This window comes from Vanellus vanellus (genome assembly GCF_965231255.1).
Source record: "Vanellus vanellus genome assembly, chromosome: 11".
Classification (NCBI taxonomy): domain Eukaryota; kingdom Metazoa; phylum Chordata; class Aves; order Charadriiformes; family Charadriidae; genus Vanellus; species Vanellus vanellus.
Genome location: NC_138916.1, coordinates 4672756 through 4699863, shown reverse-complemented (window position 1 = coordinate 4699863; position 27108 = coordinate 4672756). Strand labels below are relative to the sequence as shown.

At 38.4% G+C, this 27108-nt stretch overlaps 1 protein-coding gene across 1 annotated transcript in view; it reads left to right on the top strand.

Moving 5' to 3' along the window:
• UBE2Q2 (ubiquitin conjugating enzyme E2 Q2) overlaps positions 1 to 27108 on the top strand; it is a 51466-nt gene that overhangs the window by 21226 nt on the left and 3132 nt on the right. The window contains exons 3-11 of the mRNA XM_082488616.1: positions 3529 to 3633; positions 5301 to 5357; positions 7471 to 7611; positions 15961 to 16045; positions 21307 to 21367; positions 23429 to 23519; positions 23845 to 23903; positions 25637 to 25685; positions 26599 to 26694. Of these exons, the coding sequence (XP_082344742.1) occupies positions 3529 to 3633; positions 5301 to 5357; positions 7471 to 7611; positions 15961 to 16045; positions 21307 to 21367; positions 23429 to 23519; positions 23845 to 23903; positions 25637 to 25685; positions 26599 to 26694 (744 nt within the window). The remainder of the gene's footprint in view (positions 1 to 3528; positions 3634 to 5300; positions 5358 to 7470; positions 7612 to 15960; positions 16046 to 21306; positions 21368 to 23428; positions 23520 to 23844; positions 23904 to 25636; positions 25686 to 26598; positions 26695 to 27108) is intronic.

Below are 27108 nucleotides of genomic sequence, written 5' to 3'. Positions count from 1 at the left end.
ATGCTTTCATACTGCCTTAGAAAGATCTCTTTGTGCATAAAAAGGCCTCCTAATGTAGGATAGGTTTCAGAAAAATTGTTCTAAACTGTTTTCAGATTTGTAAGATGTTAACACGGGAAAAAAAAAATTCTTAGAAGTGGTTTTGTGTTCTAAAACAACATTATGGTGTCCATAGGAGCTACTAACTTCTCAGAACTCCTGAAGCACTACAAGTTATATTATAGTTGTATACTTTGTTATTTTTATATTAATTATAATCTATATCATTAATTTATACATTTGTCATTGTATTTGCTCACTTGAGCATTTACCTTATGCATGCTACTGACATTGCTTCTTTAATACCCTGTGGCTTATGCATTCTAGTAGCTGTTTAGTTTCTGCTTTACGCAGTTTGTATTCCAGGGAAACTATTGGTATACTGATAGCCCACTTTTCTTCAGTAGCAGCAAAGAGTGTGTGTTAAGCATTCGTTTTACGTTAGCCAAGCATGTGAAGTTAGCCTGGAAATACATTTAAATTATTAATACATGGCAGAAGTCTGCTATCCCTTTTGATACAGTCTATTCATGTACCATTAACACATACCAAACCATGCTAGGGCCTCCTCAGAGCAGGGAGTTGGATCAGATGACTTCCAGACGTGCCTTTTAGCCCAAAGTATCCTATGATTTTTCATACGTATGAGTGGAGAATAAGGGATAATGGTGGTGGTGATCCATGGCAGAAGGATCAAGGGTATGAAATGAATTCCTGTGGAGGAAAAACATAGCAATAAGGAAGAAGGGTTGTAGAGACAGGATCAGCTTCTCACTCTGCCACCACCTTTGCAGACTGTAAAAACTGATGTCAAGTAAAACAACTTAGCTATAAAAATGAAACTGCAGTTTGACAGTTGCGTTAAGCTCACCCTGAAGCATAGACTGCTGCCAAGGAAGGGGGTCCCTGCTCTCAGCTGCAAATTCCTGCCTCCCCCTTTATGGTGAAATTGTTGCTTCTGTGGATCTGTCTCAAAGCTTGTTAGGTGCTGCATGGTTGTGTGATTGCTGGTGCCAGTGCAAAAGAGAAGGTGAAAATGTGCTGCCGGAGGAGAAGGTGAAAATGTGCTGCAGGGAGACTCCTCTTCAGACACAGCCACTGTGTAAGCTGGTCCAGGTTGTGCCAGCAGCTTGTTGCTTTGAGAGTGCCTGCGTACCTCGCAGGGGTGCTGTGTTCAGAAGGAAATGAGAGAAGATTACAATGTATTAGGTCCTGGCTGCAAAGATTCCTTCCGAATTTCAATTCAGGTGACAGGACTCCTCATGAAGAGGACGAGGAGGAAGCAGGGCAGGTAGCAGTTCTTAACTCTCTTCCCAGCCCTTATTGTCTCTTTCCATAGAGACACATCTAACGTTGTATTCATCTCCTTTTCCAAGCTTTGGACCAGCCAAATGCTGGTGGTGGTGTACTTCCCACAGCATTTAAATTTTTTTGTATGCTTCACAGCAGTTGTAAACAAATTAACGGCTTGCCTAGCTTTACACAGCTGTGTGAGGAGAAATTACAATTCCTGAAATGTTACAGTTTATGCTCCAGCTCTCCGTGAGGCAGTGTTTGTGCAGGGAAAAATTTTCTCAACAAAATGTGTAGCGGTGCAACTTTAAGCATCTTATACATATTGCAAATAATAGTTTTAAGACCTGTGGTTCTATCTACTAACTAACTTCTTGATTTATTAACCTGCTTTCTGCCTGCTAAAAGATTTTCTGACATTTGAGACACCCATGAAGTTTCAAACAGGTGTAGAGTCTTTACACTGATGAAAAATACGATTTTTACAGGAAGCTTCTGGCAACATAAAAGTATCACATCTCATGTATGTGCTCACAAGAAATGAGTTGCTGATACACCAGTTCTTTTGGTGTCATCTGCTCTATTTTTGAGTTAAGGATGACATGAGCGATGCAGAAACATCACACCACGTTTGCTAGGAAAGAAAGTCGTAACTCTTGTAGTGCAGGCTGGTATGGCAGTTCATGGCCTCTGATGAATAAATAACACTCCTATTAAACAGGAATGTTGAATTCTACTGGAGAAGGGAAAAGCACTGAAGCTTTCAGCATAAGGGCAACATTTGATTTGGGCTTGGAAATGAGTTCTTAACCCTGGAGAGGCTGAATTTTCACTTGCGGTAGGGTAAGGTAAGAGCATTTAAACTTGCCAATAGCAAGGCTTTACACATGTAGAACATTTTGGAGGGACTATGTTTTTCTTAGATACCTTAATTTATTGTGTATTTTAAGAAATACAGTACACAAACACCAAATAGTGTTGTAGAGGTATCATTCTATCAGGAGAATACAGTCTGTGCTGTAGCTTGGCTGAAGCCATGTTGCCTGAGGCTCCCTCCTTTATGGAGAGATACTTAAAGGGGAGTGGAGGTTGCCGCTCTAAGCGTAACTACTAGTAGTGCTGAAGGATATGTGAACAGAAACGGGTCTTGCCCACTGCTTTCTGCAAGTGGCCAGACAAACTTCCTTTGGTGTCTGGAAGAAAAGTCCATCAATGGATGTGTAATTTTTCTAAGCTTCATCTGTGGTATTATTCTGCAAATAATGAAGCGTTGACCATTTTGCAAACTATTCTGCAGTACTTTCTGCAGAAATAACAGAAAGGACTATGCAAAGTCTTTCTGCTATGCAAAGACCTCAAAGTTAGGAAATGTAGTAGTACAGTCTTTTATGGTCTTGGCCTTAACTAGGGATCTGAGGCTGCCTAGGGAAAGTTAACAGCTATGGAAATCCACTTAATTAGCACGGTGATCAAGAAGCAAACTTTTTTTTTTTCCTGTTTCTGCAGAACTAAATTTATTTTCTGGATCACATTACAGTGAGTGAAAGGTGTTCTGTATTTTGCAGTTGACAGGATGCAGTCAATGTAAGGTTGAAAGTTGGAAACAGAATTGAGTGATAGTAACAGATTGTGCCTCAACCTGATAGAAGATACGCAAGCAGACTACTTGGGCTCTAGCTCCGAGGCTGGTCAGTTTCTATGCCTTGTGAATGCTCGTCTTGCCTTCTGGTGCCTCCCTGGTGTGCCCTAGAAAGGGATTCAGGATGTGGAAATCGGACTGTTCCTCCCTGGTTTTTTGAAGACGCGGTTCTTTAACCTAGCAAACTGGAATGGACCGTCTTGTCTCATGGAATATGATCATTTGATTATTCCCTAGTGATTTGTAGCTGAGGCACCTATACCTGGAATGGATGATGCTGCCAGAGCAGATTTTCCTTTCGCTCGTGACTTTATTCACTTGACATGAGGAGATGAATGCGACCCATCTTTAACCTGCTTTGTCCTTAGTTTCCCATTGTGGGGATTTTATTACAATGACTACAGCAAAAAAGAGGCATCTTTAAACTTTATTCCAGGGTGTGCATGTTAAAATGCTGTACGCTGACTGAAAGTTCAGTACCAACAGTGAAGAAAATTCAAAATACATTGTTTTATGCTTTGGTTTGAATAGACGTTTCCGTGTTTTCTTTTTTATAGCTTCTTCAACAGCTGAAGCGATTAATATGTGACCTCTGCAGATTATATAATCTTCCTCAGCATCCAGATGTTGAAATGTTAGATCAGCCATTACCAGCTGGACAGGTAAATGAAAAAGCTGTGGAAACCTCCTTATGGCAATGAAGGAGTTGTGTTTTTTCAACTCCAAGAAACGAGGTGGTGGGAATGATTATACCTTGTATAAGACAGAACTGAGGGATGAAGCACTGTTGCTTTACGGTGTCCTCAATCTGAATTTTGTTTGCGGAATCTATTTAATAATGGTGCGATATTACACAATCTCCTTTGGAGTTTCTGTATCATTGAAAGGTGTGCATGTGATACCAGTGCTGTCAGTTTCATTCCCTTCTAAATTCTGTTTAAGTTAATTGCGGTGCATTCCTAGTGCTTCCCAAACTTACTTTTTTCTAAAATGTAGATGTGATTGAACGCTGTTTGCTTTTTCTTGAAGAGTGTATGTTTTACAATATGCGCTTGGATGAACTGCTATTGATGTTTTCCTTCCTCTTCAATCCCTTGCAGAGACATGGGATATCAAGACCATATGCTGCATTGGGTAGGGAGTATCTGAGGTGCCTTGTTAACTTTCTGCGCACTTGACAAATTAAGAATTGTGAAGGGCTGTGAAACATTCTGGTTAACTAAAATGTTTTCTATTGTGCTGAAAACAGAACTGGTAACTGACAGTAACCATTCGCTTTTCTTGTATTTTTAATAAGATTATGATATCTTCTTTTGCTTATACATGTTAAGATGACATGATTTCTAAAAACTCCTGTAGCGTAACAGATGGTTTTCCTGTGGTGACAGTACTATAGTAATGACAAATAACTTGCTTAATTTTGGTCATGTGCCAAATTGTAATCCTATAGGTCTTTTCTCTTGGCCACCTACATAGCAGTGCAATTGGAAGGCAGTAGGCCTGTAATATTAGGAAGTAGCTTTGTTGAAGAATCTTGCTTTTGACCTGAAACTCAAAAACAATCTCATGGAAGGTTTCTCAGCCAGAAATGTCAGATAATTTGCAAGTTAAATAAGAGTGGCCTTAGCAAGTCAGACCAAAGATCCATCTAGTCCCCTGCATTGTCTACAGCAAGTGGCATTCCTTCTTTACCAAAGGAAAAGTAAGCAGAGCACAAGTGTATCAGAACACTCCTGAGTATTTCTGCAGCTCAAACTTCCTGAGCTTGAAGTGGTATCCTGAAATGGAAAGCCATGAAACATGAACTCAATGTATTGTTTTAGTATTTTATCAAATAATCTAATAACAATGGCTATATGATGGTAGTAGTTGTTGCATAAAAGTTCTAGCTAGCGAGACAAAAATCCACAAAGTTTTAGAGGTCTAAAGTTTGGGGTTTTTCTTTAGAGAGGTCTAGCATGTATATGGATTCTAGTCAGAGCCATGATCTGATTTCACGGTTAAGAGATGATGAGTTATAACCCACTTGGCTTGTTTATTGCATTTGTCACTGGCTCAGAATAGGATATCCTTATCTGAATCTCAAGTTTCCACTTAAAACTTAATGTAAAATTAATTGTGACATTCTGTTTATCTTTGCTTAATGCAAAAGTCTCCGGTGTCATGCTCCAGGAAAGGTTCTTTGTGTATCTTTCACGTTAAACTTCAGTCCTTTGCAGACCTTGATAATCGTAACTCTTGTATATACTGCTTTGATAGTAGACTTCCTGTTTTTGAAGGAAAGGAACATATGCGCAATTTATGCAGAAACCTCATTGTTGTATTGCAGAATGGAACAACAGAAGAAGTTACATCAGAGGAGGAGGAAGAAGAAGATATGGGTGAAGTATGTCTATATGAGATTGTTATCCTAATCTAGTAGAATTCTGGCATTTTGCTCTGCAGTGGCTTGCTAATTATTAAGCCAAACTGTAAAGTGTAATCTCCCTAGAGTTCAACAGAAAAGACGGTTATAAATTTGGATGTTTACCTTAATGTCAGCTTTTACTTCAACCACCAAAACTAGTGAAATTTTCTTCTTAAACCTAGATCTCAGCTGTGAGGTACTTGGATACAGAGAATTGGACATCTGTTTGTGCTTTAGTCAAACAATACGTAACATTGTGTGCCAAATCAGTAAGTTTGCATTGTTAACTCCTATTTCAAGCAGCATATGAACTGGCTCTGATACAGTTGAAAGCGCCTCCCAAATTGAAGCAGACTCGCTAAGAGTAAACCAGTTTTCTGATTTATTAAACAGGCAAGCTAGTTTTTAACTATAATACCTTGAAGGAAATGGAAGGACAGCTGAAACAGACACGCTAAACTTTATGTTGCTGTCTGGCAACATGGTGCTCCTTTTAATGAATCTTTTACTGTGTGAGAACCGCCCTTTCAATTACTTCTACAACATGTTAGAATAGCTCCAAGATGCTTACTTTTTAAACCCCTATAAATAGCCAAATAGCCTTATAATAAGAGAACTGTTCTGACTACTTCAGATTTGGATTTTTAATGAAGAAGGTGTGAGGTAAGAATGAATAATGCATTCTTCGAATAGAAGGTCTTCCTTTAGAAAAGACCTAAACATTACCCTTGTTCTGGAATTAATTTGGAGCAGCTTCTCTTAGACCACATTTAGCCTGATCCAGACCACACTTGTTGGAGGCAGAGTTTCTATAAACGTAGTATATATGCTCCTGTCTCCTGCTGCCGCAAGGCTTTTGTTGCTTGCAGGCTTGTAAGTAGCCTTTTGCACACTGTTCAGGTTACTTTAGACAAAAATTTATATTTGTCATTATTTATAAGCTGTCAGTTGGCATCGTGTGTGGCACTGATATCTTCAGCTGGTAATCTAGTTCAATTTCTAAATTGAAAAGCAGCCTACGGTTCCTAGGGCTATGTTGTTCTTTTGAGGAACATGAGCATTTTAAAGAATATTTAGTCTAAAATATGCTACAGTTGGAGGAAACGGTGTCAAAGGCACCACATAGGTGTGTTTCTTACTACAGAAGATATCCTTGAATTTGTGTTTATGGCCAGGTTTTCCTGCCATGCAAACAGACGGTGCATAAAGAGTAGCCACAGGTGTGGTGGAGTACTGCATATTGGAGCATATCTGATAGTTGTCTACTCATAAGCTTGCTGGTGTGGCTACTGTAGTGCTTCCTTTTTCACCTCAAGGTATTTACATCCTTCCCCTCTTCTCCACAAATAGAACTTGAATCACCTTACAGATAGTTGTCTTTTAAGTTCAGAGTGCTCCTCTGCAACAAGATAACCGTGTCTCAGAAAACAGACTGGAAGATTTTCCAGTGTCTTAGTCTAGAACTCAGTTCTGAAATGTTGGCTTGTGTGATCAGAATACTTGACCACATAATTCTGTCTCATATCCTCATTCCAAAATTGCTGCATCTAATCTTCAGCTGAAATGTTCACCTTGAGTAAAGTACATGTAGCTTTCTAATATTTACCTTTCTTGAAGGGTTGCTGTAGCCCTGCCAGATATGTTAATCATTGTTTGCCCAAAGTGCAATAGAGCTAGGATTGTAATGGAAAAAAGAGTGTGCTTTTAGAAACATCTTGGAGACACCTGAACTTCGCGTACTTTTGGATTCTCAAGCCCTGTTCAAAATGCCTTAACTTCCTGTTTTCTACCTACTTTAATGGGCTAATTCGCTACAATCTTAACGTCTCACAGAGGTCTTATTGTGCTTGTTTCTGTGACCAGAAACATGTTGTGAATTTGGGTCTCGTGTATTGTGAAGGCTCCCTATACTTCCAGTGAATACTGTCGGCTGAGAAAGTGAAGTCAGAGCAAAATAGAAATGACATCCAACAATCAATAATACATAGTGCTGTGTAGTATGTGGCTGTATCCTTAAATGCCCTTGGAGAGGGTTTCATTGAACGAAGAGCATAGTTAAGTTATTTACAGTGAATTTTCCTCTATCCTTTAGGACATTGAAGATCTGGATCACTATGATATGAAGGAGGAGGAACCAGTTGACGGGAAGAAATCTGAGGATGAAGGCATTGAAAAAGAGAACCTTGCAATCTTAGAAAAAATCAGAAAAAATCAAAGGCAAGATCACTTAAATGTGAGTTAATGATTTATGCTTTTTCTTTGCAATACTTCTGGCTTTAAAATAGAAATTATTTCCAGCAAATAAAGCCTATTGCTATGCATCCAGACATAAATTAACCTGTAGCTGACTTCCAGCATATATAGGACAAACATTTCAAGTTACAGGACCTAAATAGCTGTTTTTGGAGAAGTTTCAGTAGGCCAGCTAAAATTCCAAGGTCATTTAGTAGACTCATCTTTCATCAAAATTTTTGGCACAGGAAGTTAGTTGTCAGTCCACATCCCACAGAAGCACAAAAACTACTTCAGAGCACACTCATTCACCCTGGGAGAATGCTATCATAATTTATTTTGTCAAACTGGCTTGGGGTATTCTTGGCATTTTGGATGAAGAAGCATCTTTTAGCTTTTCACTAGAGTCAACTCTTACAGGTTAATCCAGGTTTCCCACTTCTTAATGATATTTAACTGCTTGTCTGATTTCCAGAGGTATCAATTTGGTTGTCCCTATGTCTCTTCCTTGATGCCTTTGTTACAAACAGTAGATTCCTTGCAGAATCAATAGAAAGCATCTAGGTCATAAGCATGACTTTTGTTGCTGAGCCCTTATTAAAATAACAAAGCCACATATAAAACTGACTGCATTAAAAGTCATGGGTGACTTAACATGCTTAGTAAACCTAGGAATTTGTGCTTTAAATCCATTTTATGCATGAATTTGTTTTTCAGTAATATCTGCACTGCTTGGAAATTACCGAGGGGTTGGGTTTTTTTGCCAGACATAAAGCAAAGCCAGACACAGAGCTTCGGCAGCTCTGCAGCTTCATTATCACAGTTTTCTGGGGGATCATGCCAGCAGGCAGTTGTGAAAAAACTGTTTGTTCTCCAGAGGCTTAGAAATGTTTTGTCACAAGTGCCAGGTTCCAGAGAAGCTTCTACTTCTCAAAGGTGCGTGTAGGAGGAAATGATGATGTCATACAACTCTATTTAGCCTGGCTTCTGAAGAAGTCAAAACTTGTTTCGTGGAGGCTTAAAATATGTAATACATGAAATTCAATACTTCTGCTCATGACCAATTTAAGCCAAAGGTAAGGGTTCTAAAATTTTCATAAGTCACCTGTACAGAAAGAAGGTGTTTAAATTGCCCTCTACTGTGTGAGCTCATAAGTTTTTATATGCTGTTTGGCAAGCCAGCGGACAAGTAAATCACATCCAGACACAAGATGTGCTATTATTAAGCTAATAGTTGAGGATGTGAGCAGTATTTAGGTACAGGGGAGGAGGGACCTGGAAGTATTTAGGGAAGAAATAAGATTTAGCATTGGTATGTAGGGAACACCTGAATTTTTGCCCAAGGAACCAACTTTGTTCTAGTTCTTATACTTGACGATTTTTCCAGTCAATATTTTCTGAAAAGCCTAAACTACGCTACTAGATTTAGGAAAATTGCTGTTGTAAACCTCTCTTGATTTGTAGCGAGGGCTATATACATTCAAAGTGCTCAGCGCTAGCCAAGCCAATCCATTTTTAATACTGGATGCACTCCTGATAGATCTAGTTGCCATAAGAATTTAGGGAAAAGGCTCCTTTAGTTAGCAGAATCCTGACTACTTCTTGTCGTGAATTACTGGCCCTAAATAGCTTTATCTAGTTTAGAAAAAAAACTTATTCCTCTTAGTTACCGACACTTTAACACAGAAAAGTTTCGGTTTGTAGCCATCTGCTTTGCAATGGAAATAAAATAGTAATGCTTCTATCAGAGTTCTTCAACTACAAGTCTTCCGTTCCTTTCCCAGTGCTGTTCTAATATAACTTGAGTGCAAACCTGTCAAAAATACTTAAGACTTACATTCTGCTGAAATAGGCAGCATGAGATAGCTGGTTAGAGGAGACTGCTCTTGGATTTGCGTATCAATTCAGTGGTTACCTGTCAGGTTGTCTGAAGGAAAGTGTACAGTAATAATAACTCCTTCCAAAAAAAAAAAGTGAAACAAACAAAAAATCCCCAACCAAACCACATACAAAAACCCCCAAACCTGATGAGCAGTTCAGTAGTTAAAAGCAGGTAAACATAAGGTGCCAAACTGTTTTTGCTATACAGTCAAGTCACTAACCATAAACACAAAGGTCCCTTACTGGTTTTGTTTAAACTTAAACGTTTGTTCAAAGTTTGAGAAGATGCTTATTGAGATTCTGTGTATTTCTGTGTTTATAACTCAGACCTTTAATAGCAAGGACTCATTAATTGTTAAATAAAATAAATCCTCTTGCAGCCTGAAAGGCACGGTCTGCTTTACCATCATCTAAAAATGTGGTAGAACTGAAAAAAGTTTCTTTGTAGTGTCAACATTCTTCCTTGGTGTGGAAAGCCTCTTAAAACTGCCGATTTCCTTTTGCTATCTGTTCTTTCCCATTTGGCAAGTATTGCCATTCCTTTTGCATTTTCCCTCCACATCTAGTGGAGCTGAAATGAACACTGCTGTGTTTTTGTTTGACAACAGCAGATTCAACTTACATAATAGCTGTTTCTCATGCCAAGACACTCTCACTGGTGCTGGTGCATAAACAAGGTCAGCTGAGTACAGGGAACAGGGTATTCAACGGCTGCTGAGGAACCACGGTATTTTTGTGGGTCACCAGAAATAGCTGCGCTGCTTAAATAACTTCTCAAAGGACTTGTGAGGGTTTACTCTTAAGTGCCTGAGAACTGAAAACTATAGCTGCACTATTGACCTAGGGAAGAGCTAACCTAGTAGCACTTAAGTGCCCCTTTATGTTGCCAACACATGGGACTTTTAGTAGAACATATTAAACGTGCTCTAAGATAGCAGAAGTTTGCTCAGTATCCTAACATAAAGCAGAATGCAAATCTTGACAGCCCTTCACAGTGTGTTTGCGCAAAGGACAGCATGTGTTTCACAAACTTAAAAGTAGTGGCTAAACATAGTCTGATTTTCACACAAGCTACACCGCTTGTCTGGTATACTTTGTTCCCTCAGCAGAAGAAAGTAAAGCAAAGCCATGCCGTTTACATGCTTGTTGCTGGAAGAGGTAACGTGAAGCCTAATGTAGGGCTTTGACTAGTGCCCAATGGAACCAGAAGATTTTTCAGTTTCTTTATGTGTTCTTTGGCCCAAATCCATGGGTCATCCTCTCTCCTCGTGGCTGTAATGCAGGTTGAAGTTCCAGATCATGCTAAAGGTTTTTCATAGGAAAGGAGCGCATACAGTCCCATTCTCACATATTCTTAACAGGTTAAATACATTTTTCTGCTGCTCAAGACTTTTGTCATAGGAGTTTTTAGGGTTTGTGTGTTTTATACAAGTTAAGAATGTGTATCTACTAATTTTCTAAACTAGTTCTCTTCCTTGGCAGTATCCCTAATCCTATTCTTGCCGGCATCAGGAAATAAACTTAAATTTGGCTTGCGGTACAGTATGTAACTTGGAGCAAGAATTAATCCTCCTCTTAACATTGTAATAACTTTAAAGAACCACTTGCTTACTGGGAATAAAGAAAGGTCTTTGAACTGGAATCATTAACTCCAAATATTTAACAACTTGCTGCTGCTCGCTTTTCAGAGGTCTCTCCCCAGATAGTCATTTTGGAGATTAGTGCTTTTCTTATTTAGATAATACTATTAGCTTTTTCCATTTCCTACTGAGGAGTTTACGCACTTTCCATTAGAAGTCTCAAGTGTCTCCACTTTCATCTTCAGATTTTTATGAAGTCTAAGGTGTCATTTCCATTTTTCAGTCTAATCCTTGAAGTAAGTATGAATCTAATTTGACTTCCAGGAATGAATGTACTTCTGCACAAATGCTGAGAAAGTTCAGTGACAATACAGCAAACTTTTATTCTTTAGGTCTTTTTGGATCACTTCAGATTTTATTTTATTGTCTTGGAGGAGTTTCCACTTTTTGTGTTTTGTTTTGCCAGGTAATTTTTTTGTCTTGTGGCCGAATTATCTGAAATGTATTGTGAGTGAGGCAATTTACTGTGCTGTTTTGATGTGTGCCAGTATTTCTCTGATCAGACAGAAAACAAGACAATCCGGTATTTGGATTTAAAGCCGCAGTGAACTGTACCTCCTACCTCAGATAACTTATTTAAGGAGCAGACTGTGGTTGTGTTTTGAGGGATGGAAGGGGAAAAGAAAATGTCCAAAGGAGAAAAGCTGAGGCTGCAGAACCTCGTGTCTCTGGAGACTTAGTGCAGCAGACAGCTAGGGCAGCGGCTTGTGCTGCGCTGATTTCTGCACAGTTAATGTGTGCCCCACTGACTTGTGAATGCAGTAGTTCTGAAGTCCTGGTTTTCTTAGGGGTTGCTTAACTGTTCTGTGAAGTACATTACTCAAATTTATACGTAAAACCAGGACATATGTTCACACTAAAATACTAATTAAGGATAGAAATGATTCTGAAAAATGCAATGCCTATACTGACTTGGACCAAAGTTTTACACTACTGACAGTAGCAGAAGTGCATCCTTAGAGGGAAGAGTTTGAGAACAGGACAAGATTGTAGTAATGCATTTCATGAATATTTTTCATGTCCAACAGTTTTGGCTCTGGGAATTCCTGCGCCAGGTGTTCCTGTTATTTGCAACTCTCAGCAAATGGCATATTGTCCACATAAATGTTTACCTCCTGTAGCAGGGATTTCTCCAGCTTACCTGCTCGCTGTTCTGGAGCACCACAGGTATGCTTGTACAGGAGAGGATGATAAAGTGAGACTTCCTGCGTCTATTTGATTACTTAATAGGAGAGAAGTCACTTGGGGCTTGTCTGGCAGCTCTTAACTTCTTCAGTTTACAGATCAAATGGCTGTGCCTTTCTGCTCTTGTCATCAACCCCACATGACAGAACCTCTCAGATCCTATGATCGACCCGTTATTTCTAAGGCAGTTGTGACTCTAAGTCTTGATCTCACAACTGGAGAAATGGGAGCTTTATCTCCCTTGGAGAGGTAAGTCCCACTTTTCCAGAAGGATACTCAGTTATTTATATATGAAATCAGTCTTTGAAATTATAATTCGCATATAACGAGTTATTGAAAGTTAAAGTTTTTCATTTTAGTACCATTATAGGAAAAACTGAACTCACTGCTCTACTATATCACACAATGGTGTGATGCAAGTAGTACTCTCTTCTAAACTGCACTTTAGCAGTAGTTATAAAAAACAACAGTGACACCAGAATGAAGACTTTGTGTTTCAAAGCAATGCTGTTTGGCACCATGTTACCATCAGGTAATCTCTGCAGGCTTCCTCTTCAATGTCCTCCAAGGGTATTTCAGAGCATGTTCAGTTCTTTGGTGCTCAACTTCTTAAGTTAAGCTTGCTAGCCTCTTTCTCTTGACCATAGATTACTGTTTTGCAGTCTATTGATTCTTTAGATTAGCAAGTCTAGCTATATCTAATACTGCTATATCAGGAGTGGGTAGCCCAACTAGAAACTCCTCGGAAAAAAGGCTGAAAAACAGTTATAGACAAAGTCTGTTGAGGCTAGCATACGTGCACTGAAACTAACCTTTTTATTTTTTTTAATACCACTTCAGTTTATCAGCAGTTATAATGGCACTCGAGAGGATGTGGGTGTATTAAGTTTTGTTTTTTAAATTACTACAGTACAAAAGATACTTACATTTCCATATGCAAAGATGAACTTCCAACATTATATACAGAAATTCAGTAGCTTAATTTGATGGAAATAAAGATGCAATGAGGAAACTAGTTTTCCACAGGATGTCTTTGAGAATCTAAGTAGTTTTTTAAATAGCCTATATTTAGAGGTTGATATTCTGTGAAAAATTCCTTCTTTCAGTAAGCAATACAGCAGATGAGGCAAGGATATTGCACAGCTCTGCACAGAAGAAAGCCAAAATCTTGACTCTTCTCTGTGAAGTTTCTTTCCTCCAAACTGAACACGTGCATGAGTCTCAACCTTAATGCTCACATACAGGTCTGAAAAAGCACAGCAGTTTTACAGAGAATGGTGGTTAACACTGTGTTAACTTGTTACGTGTAATGCTTCCTTTTTCAGCTAATCTGCAAATAGTGGGTATAAATAGTAGTAATCTGCAAATAATGTATATAAATGACTGGGTATTTTTTTTCATAAATCTTCATTTGCTTGCTGTTAAAGGAAGAGGAATCCTTTCCTTGTCTGTTAATGCTCTATAGACAGGGCCTTCAGTACACTGAGAAATTACTTGTCTGGAGCCCTGTCTTTGTGTAGCCTTTGTTCAATCAGATGAAAGGAGTTGCCTTTTATTTGCATATTTAATTACAAAGTTTGTTCTTCATACTGGTCCATTAAGAAAAACTAGTGGAATTTCAGTAATCTGCGTAATTAAATCTAGTGGAATATGAAAATGAATAGCCTAAAAGAGTAGTCTACAGATTATAGTGTGAAGCTAAGTGTATTATATGATACTACTGAACAGAGAAGACAAAGGAGTATGTGGGGGCTTTAGCATCAAGTAACTATTACTGATATTTAACTGTTACTAAGAAATAATTTGATCCGACAATTAAAACCTTGTAGAATATATAGTATCACTGTTGACTTCAGGCAAACAGGGATGATGTTTCAGGTATCAGGCAGTGGTCATAGCTGCTTCAGATTCCTCCAGAAATACTTGTCTGACACTTCTGTTGAAAAAGGATCTGTTTGTAGAAGTTCATAGAGTCTGAAAGGAAACTCAAGAAACAAATCTCTTCAAATGTTAAGATGGTGTAGAAAAACAGACCCATAAACTAATCATCATATAGGGAGGCTATATTCTTGGTCGGGGCTTTTTGGTTTGTGGTTGGTTGGTTTTGTTTTTTTAATTTCCCCTTCTGAAGCCATCCTTATAAGCTGCATGTATTTCATGAGCCTGTATTTCAGTGGGAGTGACTGAAGTCCAAGCAGCAGCAGAGAACTGCATGGGTCTCATGAAATAGTCAACCTTCGGGAAACAGACTGCTGGTGAAAACCAAAGTTTCACAGGGTTGGGGTTTGGGGTGATAGCTGCCTTACCTCCTTTGCAGTCCACATTCCTTTTCCATATTTTAAATCTTGTAACACTAATTTTTATCTCTCTGTTTTCCAAAGATCTTGAACGTAAAATGATATTTTGGGTGGAATGTGTAAGCAGGGTAATCATGTAACCTCTTAAGGTTTGGTATCAAAATCTTTCCTGATAGCTTTAGCATTAAATTGGAGAGCGTAATCTAGGTACTTTTGGTGATCATGTTATTTTAAACAAGCGCTTCAAATTTGTAAGAGGAAAAAGTTCTGTCCTCACTTTAAAGCTCACAAAATTGAGACAAATGTTAATACCAAGGTAAAAGAACTGTCAGCCTTGGGGATGTGTGCAGGATACATCCAGTGCAGCAGTTGTTGATATAAGTAGGCATCAGTTACTTGATAAGCGGTGTGTTCATTAATTTGTCAATAACTGGTGGATTTTAGAGCTAGTCATATTCGTATATGCATGTCACTTATGTCACTTGATGCATGTTACTTTATATGCATGTCACTCCCCCCCCTCCCCCCCCTTTTTTGCTTTAGCATTATATCTCAGGCTGAAATATCAGGTTCAGAAATGGTACACTAAGCTTTCTATCGCTTTGAGATGCTCAGTAATACAGAACTGAGCTCTGAAAGAACAAAAGAGGTTTCTGCTCTGGTTGCATGAACTGCAAGAACTGTGATAAATCACAACAAAGTATTTTGGTTTTTAAGATTTACTTACCTTAGTTTTCCTCTGCATAAGTGTTGACTGAACTTTTTTTCACTCTATTGCAAATAATAGTGTTGCTTTTGTTCTGCATTTTCTAAATATATTGGTTGATCTTTGTGTAGAAGCTGGTGTTCTATAGTGGATAGTTCCCTCCTTCCCTACTCCTGTACCTTTTTTCATAACCAAATAAAAATATACTTCTAAGAAAACAGTGAAACCTTATGTGCGGGAGATTGTTCTTAGGATTAGTCTTACTCTTCCTTCCAGTGCATAAGAGCAGAAGGTAAAAGGAAATATTTCCCTATTAGAAACATACTATGGATGTCTTGGAAATCAAAATGCCAAAGAGATTTAACTCCTTTACAGAAAAATGTCTGTTGTTGTACCTTGATTAAAAGTTTGTATCACCTATACCACGTAGTAATATATATCAATGTGCTGCTTTAGAGGGAGTGTCTTTTTTCTTTTGAGTAGTCTTTGCTCGGTAGAATATGTAATTTTTCAAAAATGTAATCCTAATACAGAAATGAATATATTCTTTATACCTTCTAGTTAGCATAACTTTGTAATGGAAATAAAGCTGTTTGTAAATATTACTTTTCACTTATTTGGAGTCTTCTTGTTTGTTTCAGGGTGCAGTCTCTGGGTCAGTTCAGGCTTCAGATCGACTTATGAAAGAACTCAGGGATATATATAGATCACAGAGTTATAAAACAGGTAAAATGTTTCAGATTTCCCATCTTAGAATACACTGTAAAATAATTCTCTTGGCAAATACTTCCTGCTAATCCTTCTGTGTTTTGTTGTCGTATGTATGTGTTGTGTATGTGTGTATTTATGTGCACTTATATATAAAAATAAAAATACATAGATGCATACATTTTATATAATCTCATTGTATAAAATAGTGTATTTGTGGAGACAAAGGAAGTCAGGATACATATCCTCTAAAACGTTCTTCCTTTTTGTTATGCAAAGCTTCATATGAGAATTAACAGGATTGGTGTAACTATGAGAATGCTCTTGGGGTGGATGACTACAAAGAACAGCTCAAGATTACTCCTGTGGGACTTCTTGAGTTTTCAGAACTACCTGAAATTCAGCTCTCCAGGTATATAGGACAAAAGCTTTGGCCACTACCAGTGGGTAATACTGCTCACAAGAATACTCTTGCCGCAGAGGGATTTGTGTTCAACAGCAGAAGGTTTTGTTGTTATACAAGATTTAACCTTAATTACACTGCTGTTACTTTTATTAGTTTGTGATGATGTTAATCTGATCCTGAGCTCCATGTATTCCTTGGAGTAAGGATGGCAATAGAAAACAAGCTTGTCTTTTAAATTTGGTGGAATAACAAACACTGATCAGCTTTAGGTAGGTAGGTGGCTGGCTGTTCTATTTGCTCTATATAAGGGCTATATCTAAACTAGCTCAGTAAAGGAATCAGTATATTGAATTGTCTGAGTGTTACCATACACGAAGTAGAAATTACATAGATTACAGGCAAGCTGTATTCCTATAGGTCAGCTGAGTAGACAACTCCATCACTGCAGCCAGGTATGAGAACCTGGTGCAGGGCAGGGATGGCAACAGGAGGAATGCTCAATTAGAAAGACACTCTAAACTTTAATCCTCTATCTTTTACTTTCCTGAACTTCCCCCCTAGTTTATTTCTAGTGGTCTTAAATCTCACTTGTTGGCTAAGGCATTTTAATTCACGTATAAAAGGGCAGAGTTGAAGAGACAATGGGCTCCTGTTTTGATTTACCTTATTTACCTTTTAGGTAAACAGTTTTATGTGCTGTGGACAGTGGCAAAATGTCTGAAGTATGAATTTGATTAGGTAACCTAGTGTTGATTTAATGTACCCTACTTCTTTTAGGCTTTATTGCAACTGAGTGCTTGCCATTATGCCCTAATCACCATCCATCCGGTAAAGAATGGATTATTGGGTCTAAGGAACGACCTAGAAATAGATCTGTATTAAGTCATGAGGGATGCCCATGTATGATTTTCCGGGTTTGTTTTTTGTGGTTGGAACAAAGATTGGGTATAACAAATCTACTTGACTATAAAGACTGTATGGCGCTTAATCATGTTAGTGGTACTGCTGGAGGCACAACCAGGTATCCCTATAATAGGTGTGGTTTGAGGTGAGGATTTGGGTTGCTAAATAATGCCATTTCTTGGCTCTAGATTAATAACAAGTCTTAACTAGTTGCAAAAGACTGAACTCCTGATGTAGGAAAGCATACTCTAAATGACGAGGAAAAGTAAATCTTGCTAAACTGTAAAGAAAGTTGAGATACTACAGGGTGAGTATAATAACTTATTACTAGTTTATGACTCAGGAATATGTAAAAGGACTGCAACTGGATGCCTTGCATCGATCTTTAAAACATATTAATGAAGGAAAATGTCCTGTGGAGGTTGACACTATAAAACTGATGGCAATCCTGCTTTGAAACACAGTCCTACTGATACGTTTATTAAATTTTGACAGCAAATGATGCTGTTTGTTATAAAACTTAGTAAGATTCATTCCTTACTGATTCATTTAGTTTTAGGACTTGAGTGAATTTACGTATCAGTTCCTCTCCTTTGGACAAAACTCCTGCTTTTATAGCTTAGTTCTGTCTTTTGTTCTTAGATAACTGTCACCATGTGAGCAGGGGCATGGTACATAATTGACTTTTTTTTTTTAATGTGATCTTTGTTCTGAGTACTTGCTTCATGGTCTGTTTTTCCCTTAATTTCTTATTATTAACACACAACGGGAACCATTGTGAAACTTAAAGGTTCTGGTAACTGCTGCAAGGTAATTTAACACTGTTTTCATTTTTTGTAATACAACCCAGAAAATCTAAGGCTGCTTTTTAGTCACATAAGGATCACTTTAGTGTATGTGAGGTTACATGTTTTCAGGATTGACAATAGGACGACAACACTTAGACTTCCGAAGTGAGTAATACTTGTAGTAATAGTCCATTATTTTTTTTATTTTCTCTTGAACTGTTATATAAAAAACTAGCATTAAGAAACATTGTCAGGACTTCAGCTGTGGGTACATATTCAAGGTAGTATCCATTTTAGAACTGAAATTCCTTTAGTGATTGAAATACCACTGTTGGAGTCCAAGCAAAAGATGACTACAAGCTTGCTGTCAACAGGAAAGTTGCTTCACCTGGAAAATCTAGGTGAAGAACTAACCTTAAAAACAAACAGAAAATTGTTTTCTTATGAGCTAACAGAAGCAAATTAACATATTCTGCTATAAATCAGACAAAGTTTCATTAACCTGTTTTGATAATAGGAGTCACAAGTCCTCCTAACTAAGATGATCTCATTTCCAAATATGAAGTGGGAGATTTGGTTAGTTCATATGGAAGAATTCACAATGGTCTTAACATAATTTGCGACGTAGGGAGCGGGAGGAACAAAGAATTTGGGAATATCAAATGTAATCTTTTCTGTTCATAACTTTAGCCGTTGTGTTGTTTGTATATACTGACCTCAACTCTCTGCTTTTATCCAAAGACTGTACGGGATTGACTTCCAGTTGTAGTAAAGTTCCTATAAGTAAGACATTGCCTCTATTTTGGAAGGGATTGTTTTTCTTCCACTTTTCATCTCTCATTTTTTTCCGTTTGCTTCATGGTTCTGTGTGCTTGCTTTTACTTCATCACCCCTACAGAGAGCCTTTTAGAGGAACAAGACAAAAAACCTCCTGTGTTTAAGTGAGTGGAACCTACCTTGATTCCCTTCCCTATCTTAAGGACCTCTCAGAAACTGGTACTAATCAGAAATTCTTCTTGACAGTAACTTTTTTCCTCATTATGCCTACATTAAGAAAAAAGCATACGAGCTGGTTCCAAATAACACCTCTTGACTACTAAAAAAAAAAAAAAAATATAAACAAACCCCCCTTCAACTTTGGATGGGGGTGTTAAGAAGCTTCTGTATCAAGACAGCAAGCAACCCTGATGCTGCTGCTGTTCATGAGGGGACACAGATAATATTCAGCTCAAAATCTGGGTGCTTGAAAGGTTCATTAACTAGCTTGCTGTTCTGTTAAGGTGCATTCTTCTCAGTCCTGAACTGTGCATATCCCTCTGAAGAACCCTTTTACAACTTCTGCTTTAGGTATAGTACAGCTCTTAAGGCCAGCAAAAGTTATTCCTTTGTGGAAGCTGGCAAGACATGTGGACCTTGGTAACCCATGGAGCTGAAGGACCAATACCTGAATTCTGGGTGAGCGCAGGACTTTTAGGGTGGTGAAAGGAACGCAGGAATAGGGCTAAAGGCTTAGTGAACAAACAAGCTGTTGGAAGGTCTCTTGTGATCTTCCATTATTTAGGATATTGTTAGAATCTGTACTGTATCTTGTTGTGTTGTCTGTAACAGTATTTTATACTCGAGCTAGGTGCCAAAGCTGTAATACTGAGAGGCTACTTCTTCCAGTCTTCGCTCCCTTTTGGATGTATGTGGCAGAAAATATTCTGGATACAACGGTGACATAGACTAATCATTAATGGGAGTTGACAATGAGTAGAGTTCTGAATGTCAACTCGTTTGTTGTTGTATCAGCGCAGTACAAATTGGAATTCTTACACTTTGCTACTTCCACTTATACTAAGGGCAATTCAAAAAATAGTGTCCTTGGATCTGGGAAATTGTTCATCCTTGAACAGAAAAGTGTGGCAGCTCTGGACTAGCTGCTGATTAAAAGGGACATTGAGAGCACAGTGAGTAATTTTTCAGACCGACTTTGTTGTCCTAGACTTAAAAAAATTTGACATTATGATCTTGGGTGCAGTACCCACTTGTTTGTGGCACTGTGGTAAGGAGAAACAAGCATGGTTTCTTTACCTTGTTTACTGAGTTTTAGAATGCTTTAGAAATAAAGGTGTCTGGACAGCTTGAAATGTCATCTGTGCTCCAAGTACTCATGCTTAAAAGTTTCAACTGCAAGATAATGTACTCTAGAAAAATAAAACTCAGAAATTAATACTGTAATTCGTTGCAGAGAATGTGGTGACTGCAGTCTACTGGTTGTATAGCCTTCAGAAATCCTAGGCAGATTCCTGATTTGCATGTCTTCCAAATAATTACGTCAGCAACAGATATGCCGTTAAATATTAGACCAGGTAACGAGTGTAATCATAGTTGTTTTGTGTATATGCATCAATAGTCTGGAGGGGAAGAGATTAGACTTTTGAACATCACTGATACAGTTTTCTAAATCTTGTCTGATGGTTAAAGACGTACTGCTTTTTCCTGGGCTGCTCATGAACTTCTGCGGAGAGGAAGCTTGAATGTACAAGAAAACAGCAGATAACCTTTCATCCTTCCCTTTGAGTGAAATGCGTAACTATTGTTTAACGTGCATAAAACAAATGGACCGCTGAAAATCACCAGCTGGCTTCCAGAGACAGCTATGCTTCTGATGCATCTTTCTGGCTTCTTTGGTCAGCTGTTGGGAATGTGCTTCATCCAATGCAGTATCTTTTTTTGGGTTTCTACTCCATACACTGTCCGGTGTCCTGTCCTGGTCTGCCAATACCGACGAGAACCTGTGAAATACAATGCTGCATACTCAGACTGTGTGTTAAGTGTTTTAAAAGTATGTTGGTCCTCTACTGGGTGTAAAATATACTGAGTGTACTGAGCAAGCTGGAGTTGTAGCTGTGGAAAGTTTGAAGGGGAACTGGGAGGGGGGGGAAATGGTTAGGTGTCAGAAAAATATTTTGATTCATGTGGAATTACTGTTACAGAAGTGAAAAAACTTTTTTTCCTTGTAGTTGCTCAGAAGTGCTTCTGCTGTTGGAGGAAGGATGTGCCTCTATCAGTATATCAGTATCCTCTCTACTGTATACACGTACTGACAGTATTTGTACTTAAAAGCAAAGAATGTTTTTGCTAAATTTTACCTTGTTAAACTTTTAGTGCGTAATTAATTCTATCTAATATTTCTACAGGGATATATTCAGTGGAACTGGTAAATGACAGCTTGTATGAATGGCACGTTAAGCTTCTAAAGTAAGTTATTAAAGTTTTTTCATGTTCTTAAGAATCTGTTTTATTATTGCTGTAGAGATTCTTGCTTTTGATAAATGAGAAACTCTAGCCAGAGTGTAAAAAAATAGTGTGGGGTGGCACAGAAATGTGTGCGGAGATTGAACTGTAGTAATTGAGCTGGCAAAAAAACCCAAGCCCTCTTTGCACAGCTAACACAGTGTGTATTACTGTAACTTTCATTACTGTTCAGTTATCTTTCCAAAACTACTCCAATATATGAAACTTTAAATGATGAAATTTTTTGTCTAGAGTTTTTGTCTGGATGGTTTCAGTTTAGTTTTGTTTGGGTTTCATTTCAAGAAAATGCAACTTCTAGTTTCATTCAAGATGTAAGAAGGAACAGAACTGTCTTAGTGTCATTAGTTCTTTATTTCTACAGCTAAGCAGACACACAGGACCGAAACTTTTAGGTATAACATAATTAAGACTTATATAATTATATAACTTGTCTTCTATTATGTACTGCTTTTCACTGTGTGTACTAGATGGTAACTCATCTTGCTGTGTCCATAGTCCAGTAACTTTAATTCTAGAGGTATTATACTGAAATTATTCCTAGTAATGGGATCATCTGCCATCAACCTACAAGATAACCTGTAGGAAGCAAAAGCCTATCCAAACTAGGCTGGGTGGCTGCAAAAGATGGCAATGGATGAAAGAACTTCCATCAGTTCAGATACGTCATGATGAATAAGTATAAGGACATAAGCTGTTTCAGCACAATAGCTGACCTTCCCGTAGGAACTGTTGCCTTGTCCTACTGGTAAGACTTGTACAACTATGTCACCAACTGCTGAAATAAAGTTTTTCCTTCTTAGTGTAAATCATAGGCATATGAACGTTTTGAAGCTGAAAATGGCAGGAATTACGTATGTCAGAAAAGTCTGTGCCGTATTACAGCAGGCTTTGTCTATCAAGCACTTCTATAACAAAGTGCTCAAACCACTGTGCAGTGATTTGAAACCTCTTTTCAAGTGCTGTGAACAGGTCTGATTTTTTTGCCTTCAAGAAAGAGAAAATGGAGTGCATGCAGCAAATGGCTTCCAGAATGACTAAGAGAAGACAAGAAGTGTTGTGTTTGTTTATCCCAGCAAAAAGTGCCTGAAAACAAATGAACTGTGTGCAGACTATTTAAGGGGGTAAATGTCAGAGAGAAAAGAGCCCATTGGCCTAAGGAACAGTATTGTTACCAAAACAAGTAATTCTGAACTGGCCTAGTACAAGCTAGGCTGGAAATGAAAGGTTTCTAAGCATTGGGAGCTTTTCTTCTGAAAGAGCTTCCCATTGGTAGGATGGGGACAAACTGCCCAAATAATTCTGAAATGGGATCTAATAAATTTGCGGTTTCACCTGTTGCAGAGGCTTAGATTTAGTAGTCTATCAGTCCCTTTAACATCTGCTTTTGGCTTGCCACAGGCATTTTCTGACTAGTCTCTTTTAAAAGCTGCTGGGCTGTCAGAGCCCGGGTGGGATTAACCCAGTAGTGTCTGAATTTGTCTCGGCTGCTTGCCACCAGCATTTTGCAACAAACAATAGTTGAAATTCTGCTGAGCAGAAGCTGCTGGCTTTAGTACTTCTGCTGATGCAGATTACTTTTAACAGCTGATACAGAACTGTGATCACATATTCCATAAAGGATTCACTGTGTACTGAAAACTAGATCACCACAGTCTTCCTGTTAAAATATATATTTATTTTTTTTTAATTGCCAGCCCCCCGCCCCCATATTCAGTGAACTGAAGAGAATTGAAATTGCTGTTTTCAAATGAACAGGTTATTTTGTGCTAACTGTTCAAATAACACTTGATAGTGTTGGGAACGTAGTGTGTTGCAGCAAGCTTTCATGCTCATCCCATGGCAAAGTGTTTACTTTGTAAAGGGAGCAAGAGTTTTCTACAGTTCACTTCAAATTATAGTTTGTAAACTTACAGATACATAAAGGAGCCCTTGAAGAGTAATTACTATTTACAGGTAGTGAAAATATTAATTTCATCCAGGATCCCCCCCCTGCTTCTTTTACAGGGTTGATCCTGATAGCCCACTGCATAGTGACCTTCAGGTCTTAAAAGAAAAAGAAGGTGTAGAATACATTTTACTCAACTTCTCTTTTAAGGTATGTGTCTATGGGAAGAAATGCTGGAGTTGAATTTGTAGCTTACCATAGAAAGTGACTGAATAGACCCTTAGCTGTTACTTGGGTAAAGATGGAGCTGTAGCATTAAAAAAAAAAAAGAAAAAGAAAAATTGTAACTTTAAGTTTGGCCTAAAGCTTCCCAAAAATTGCTTTTAGCTAGTACTGTGGAAAAGTGATTTTTACAGAACTGAAAAATTTTACTGCTTTAAATCTGATTTGCCAAATAAAGCTATTGAAATACTTCCTGGTTAGGAAAACACTGTCATGGTGTAGTTCTTAACCTGTTTTTTGTTATGCTTTTCAGGATAACTTCCCTTTCGATCCTCCCTTTGTCCGAGTGGTATCTCCTGTGCTCACAGGAGGGTAGGTTTGAGTCGCCTTACAGATATTTGACTTTGTGGTACCAATGTTACAACTTGAGACGGGTTGATTGGGTTTGAGGGAGCATTTTGAGACTGCCATGTAGGCTTCAAGAAACTTCCCCTAAATATATGCATGAGCTGCTGTAGACATTGAGTTTGGTGAAGAGCTTAAAGTGTGATATGGAAGGCTTCCTTCTCAAGCTTTATGAACTAATAGTAGGCAAACAGCCAGGCACAATTCCTCTCTGAATTGTGTAGTTTGTATCTAGCTTTGAAAGACTTTGTGCCTGCCGTCATTGTTAAGAACTGGCCTCTTTGTGGATGGTTAACATTGCCGTTACTTCTCCTGTTCAGAATAGTAGGGTGTTTTGAGTTGGCGCTTTGAACGGGTCTTGATTCTTATGTTACCTTAAATTTGCTGTACAGCCTTAACTGACTCTCTTTTGCTGCTAACACTGTCATAAAGTTTTTGTCTGAAAACTCTTCAAATGCTAATCCAAAAATGCTAAATTTAATTGACACCATGCTGCCAGTCATCTAAAACGTGTTTGAAGTGCTGTCTCTGGTACAGAAACTTGTATACATTCACAGACAGAAGATCAAATCCACCTTCCAAGGCCTTTATGCATCTCCTGCTGGCAGGAAATAATACCTGTACATTTGAAAATGCAGTCTGTGATAGCTGGTGCTGATTCTGATTTTATTTGAATTGCTGTGTGTCTTTTTTCATAGAATCATAGAATGGTTTAGGTTGGAAGGGACCTTGAAGATCATCAAGTTCCAACCCCCCTGCCATAGGCAGGGACACCTCCCACCAGACCAGGTTGCTCAAGGCCCCATCCATCCTGGCCCTGAATATCTTCAGGGATGGGGCTTCCGCAACTTCTCAATTCTTTCGTTGAAGAAATGGTTAGTGCAGTTAAGTAGTGTTCAAGAGGGTTGCTGCTACCATAAAAGTCAACAAGCAGTGCCAGACACTAGAAAACTCAGTTGGATTCTGGTTTTGTTGTACTTGGACTTCTTTGTAAAATGAAAGAAAGAACAGCCCAGAAGGTCTGGATTTCAGTGACCATTTCCCTTTGAATGTTGTACAGATCTACATTGTTTGAACACCTTGATCATAGAGGAGACTACTTTTTTTTTTTTTTTTTTTTTTGAGTGGTAAATTCTACTCCCTCAGTCCAAGTTTTGTGATGGCCAGGCGTGCTGACTGCTGAGTCCCGGTCAGCACGATCCAAAGTGTTACTGAAATTAGAAAGCGGTTTATAGGAAAAGAGGAAGTGGAGATCTGCTTTATCTCATTTGTCTACATCTTTGATTTGTAGGTGTAACTATACTGTTTGGAATTGTGTTAAATTTCTTTGGAGAAATGAATTTGTCTGGATTTTTTACAACTACATGTCAGTACTACATATACATAGTGTAGCCATAAAAAGCAACCTTCCTTCTTTCATGGTTTGTGTGCAGTTGTGCAAGCAGTTGCGCAGACTAGCTTGGCCACTGATTTTAACTAAGTGTAGTTAGCAAAGGAATTATTTTTTGTGTGTGTCTCAATGCTAGTCTTTGCATAAGTACAATATGGCTAACTCGTTACAATGTATTACTGGTTAAAGGGCATTTTGGGTTTATGTGAACAAAACATTTACCAAACTAGCCTGCAAGAGCTTAAAGTGCTGTTCCATCTTTTTGCTAACTGCTGATGTCAAATATATGTTCTTTCACGTTTGTTTCTAGGTATGTCCTAGGTGGAGGTGCATTATGCATGGAACTTCTTACTAAACAGGTGAACACAGACTCTGTTATCTGGATAATAACAAAGCATGCTTTGAAATAATGAAAGTAGGTGTTTCCCCTGAGTTGAAGAATCCCTGTGTAGAATAAATTACACACTCCAAAGGGAACATGGTGGAATAAACCTCAGTTCCACAAGATTTGCCTTGCTGATCTTGTGTGAGATCTTCTTTCCTGCCTTGGGTGGTTTACAAGAGGAAGAGGCAAGAAGTGAGAGCACATCGACTTTGAATTCTCAGAATTTCTGGGGGGGAAGCCAATGTAAAGAGTGAGTTCTGAGGAGCGAGACACATTGTTTTCTTTTCCAGAAGCCTCTGCTACTGCACCAACTCAGCTCTGGAGAAGTGAGGAATGCAGAAGATTGTAGGCGTAGATGACTCCTGTGTAGACAGAGTGATTGGTTTTCTCTTTAAAATAAGTAAATTAATTAAGTGAATATTTGCAGGCTGTGGTAGAAAGTTTTGTGAACCCTGGAAGGTAAAGCAATACCAGAGAGAAGCAGTAATTTTCATGGCAGCAAAATTGTCATAGCTCACTCAGTGGCTTCATCAGGTACCATTCTTATCTGCTTCTTGCAACAGAAGTTGTAATTACTGTTGTGACGTTGCTGAAAATATGTAAATGATGTAATAATGGAGCTCCTCTTGTTTCTGTCTTGCTGTATTTTGGAAATGTGTGATTCCAGCTTTTCATTTTTCCTATAGGTTCTTAGTACTTTGTATCACCTTCCAGATTTTCTCTGTAAACAAAAGTTGTTAACTGAAAACAAGTAATTAAAACTAAAACTGGAGTGCAGGAAAAAAAAAAAAATTAAATATCCCAAAGCACACATTCCGAAATAGATTTGCAAGGTGAGCACAAAAAGCAAGTGCACGTTATATAGAAATGTTTCCCTCCTCTTCCAGGGCTGGAGCAGTGCCTATTCAATAGAATCAGTCATCATGCAGATCAATGCCACTTTAGTCAAAGGAAAAGCCAGAGTACAGTTTGGAGCCAATAAGGTAAATATGCTGTGTGTATCAATTACACAAATTACTGTTAGGCTTCCATTTCTTTGCTGACTTGCATAGAAAAAGCTTAATGACAGAATTGTCATTGCAAATATATTTGCGTTTTGATGTATCTTGATGCCTGGTGCATGTATGAGTATTTTATTGGCAGTTAAGTATGAGTTTATTAAGAAATGATGTGAATGTATGAGGAGGATAAAACCTTGGGATGGACAAGGGTGTGTAAGTAGTTGGACTTGAACTATCCCTATATTGGCAAGGAGGGAGGGAAGGAGGATTTGGAATTGGGAACTGGCAGAATTTGGAAATTCTGGTTCCAAGAAGGGCTGCAAGATGACAGCCTGACTGCAGGATTGCATGCACTGATGTTAAGAAGGTCTCCTTTTGCTGCACTAAGCACCTGCA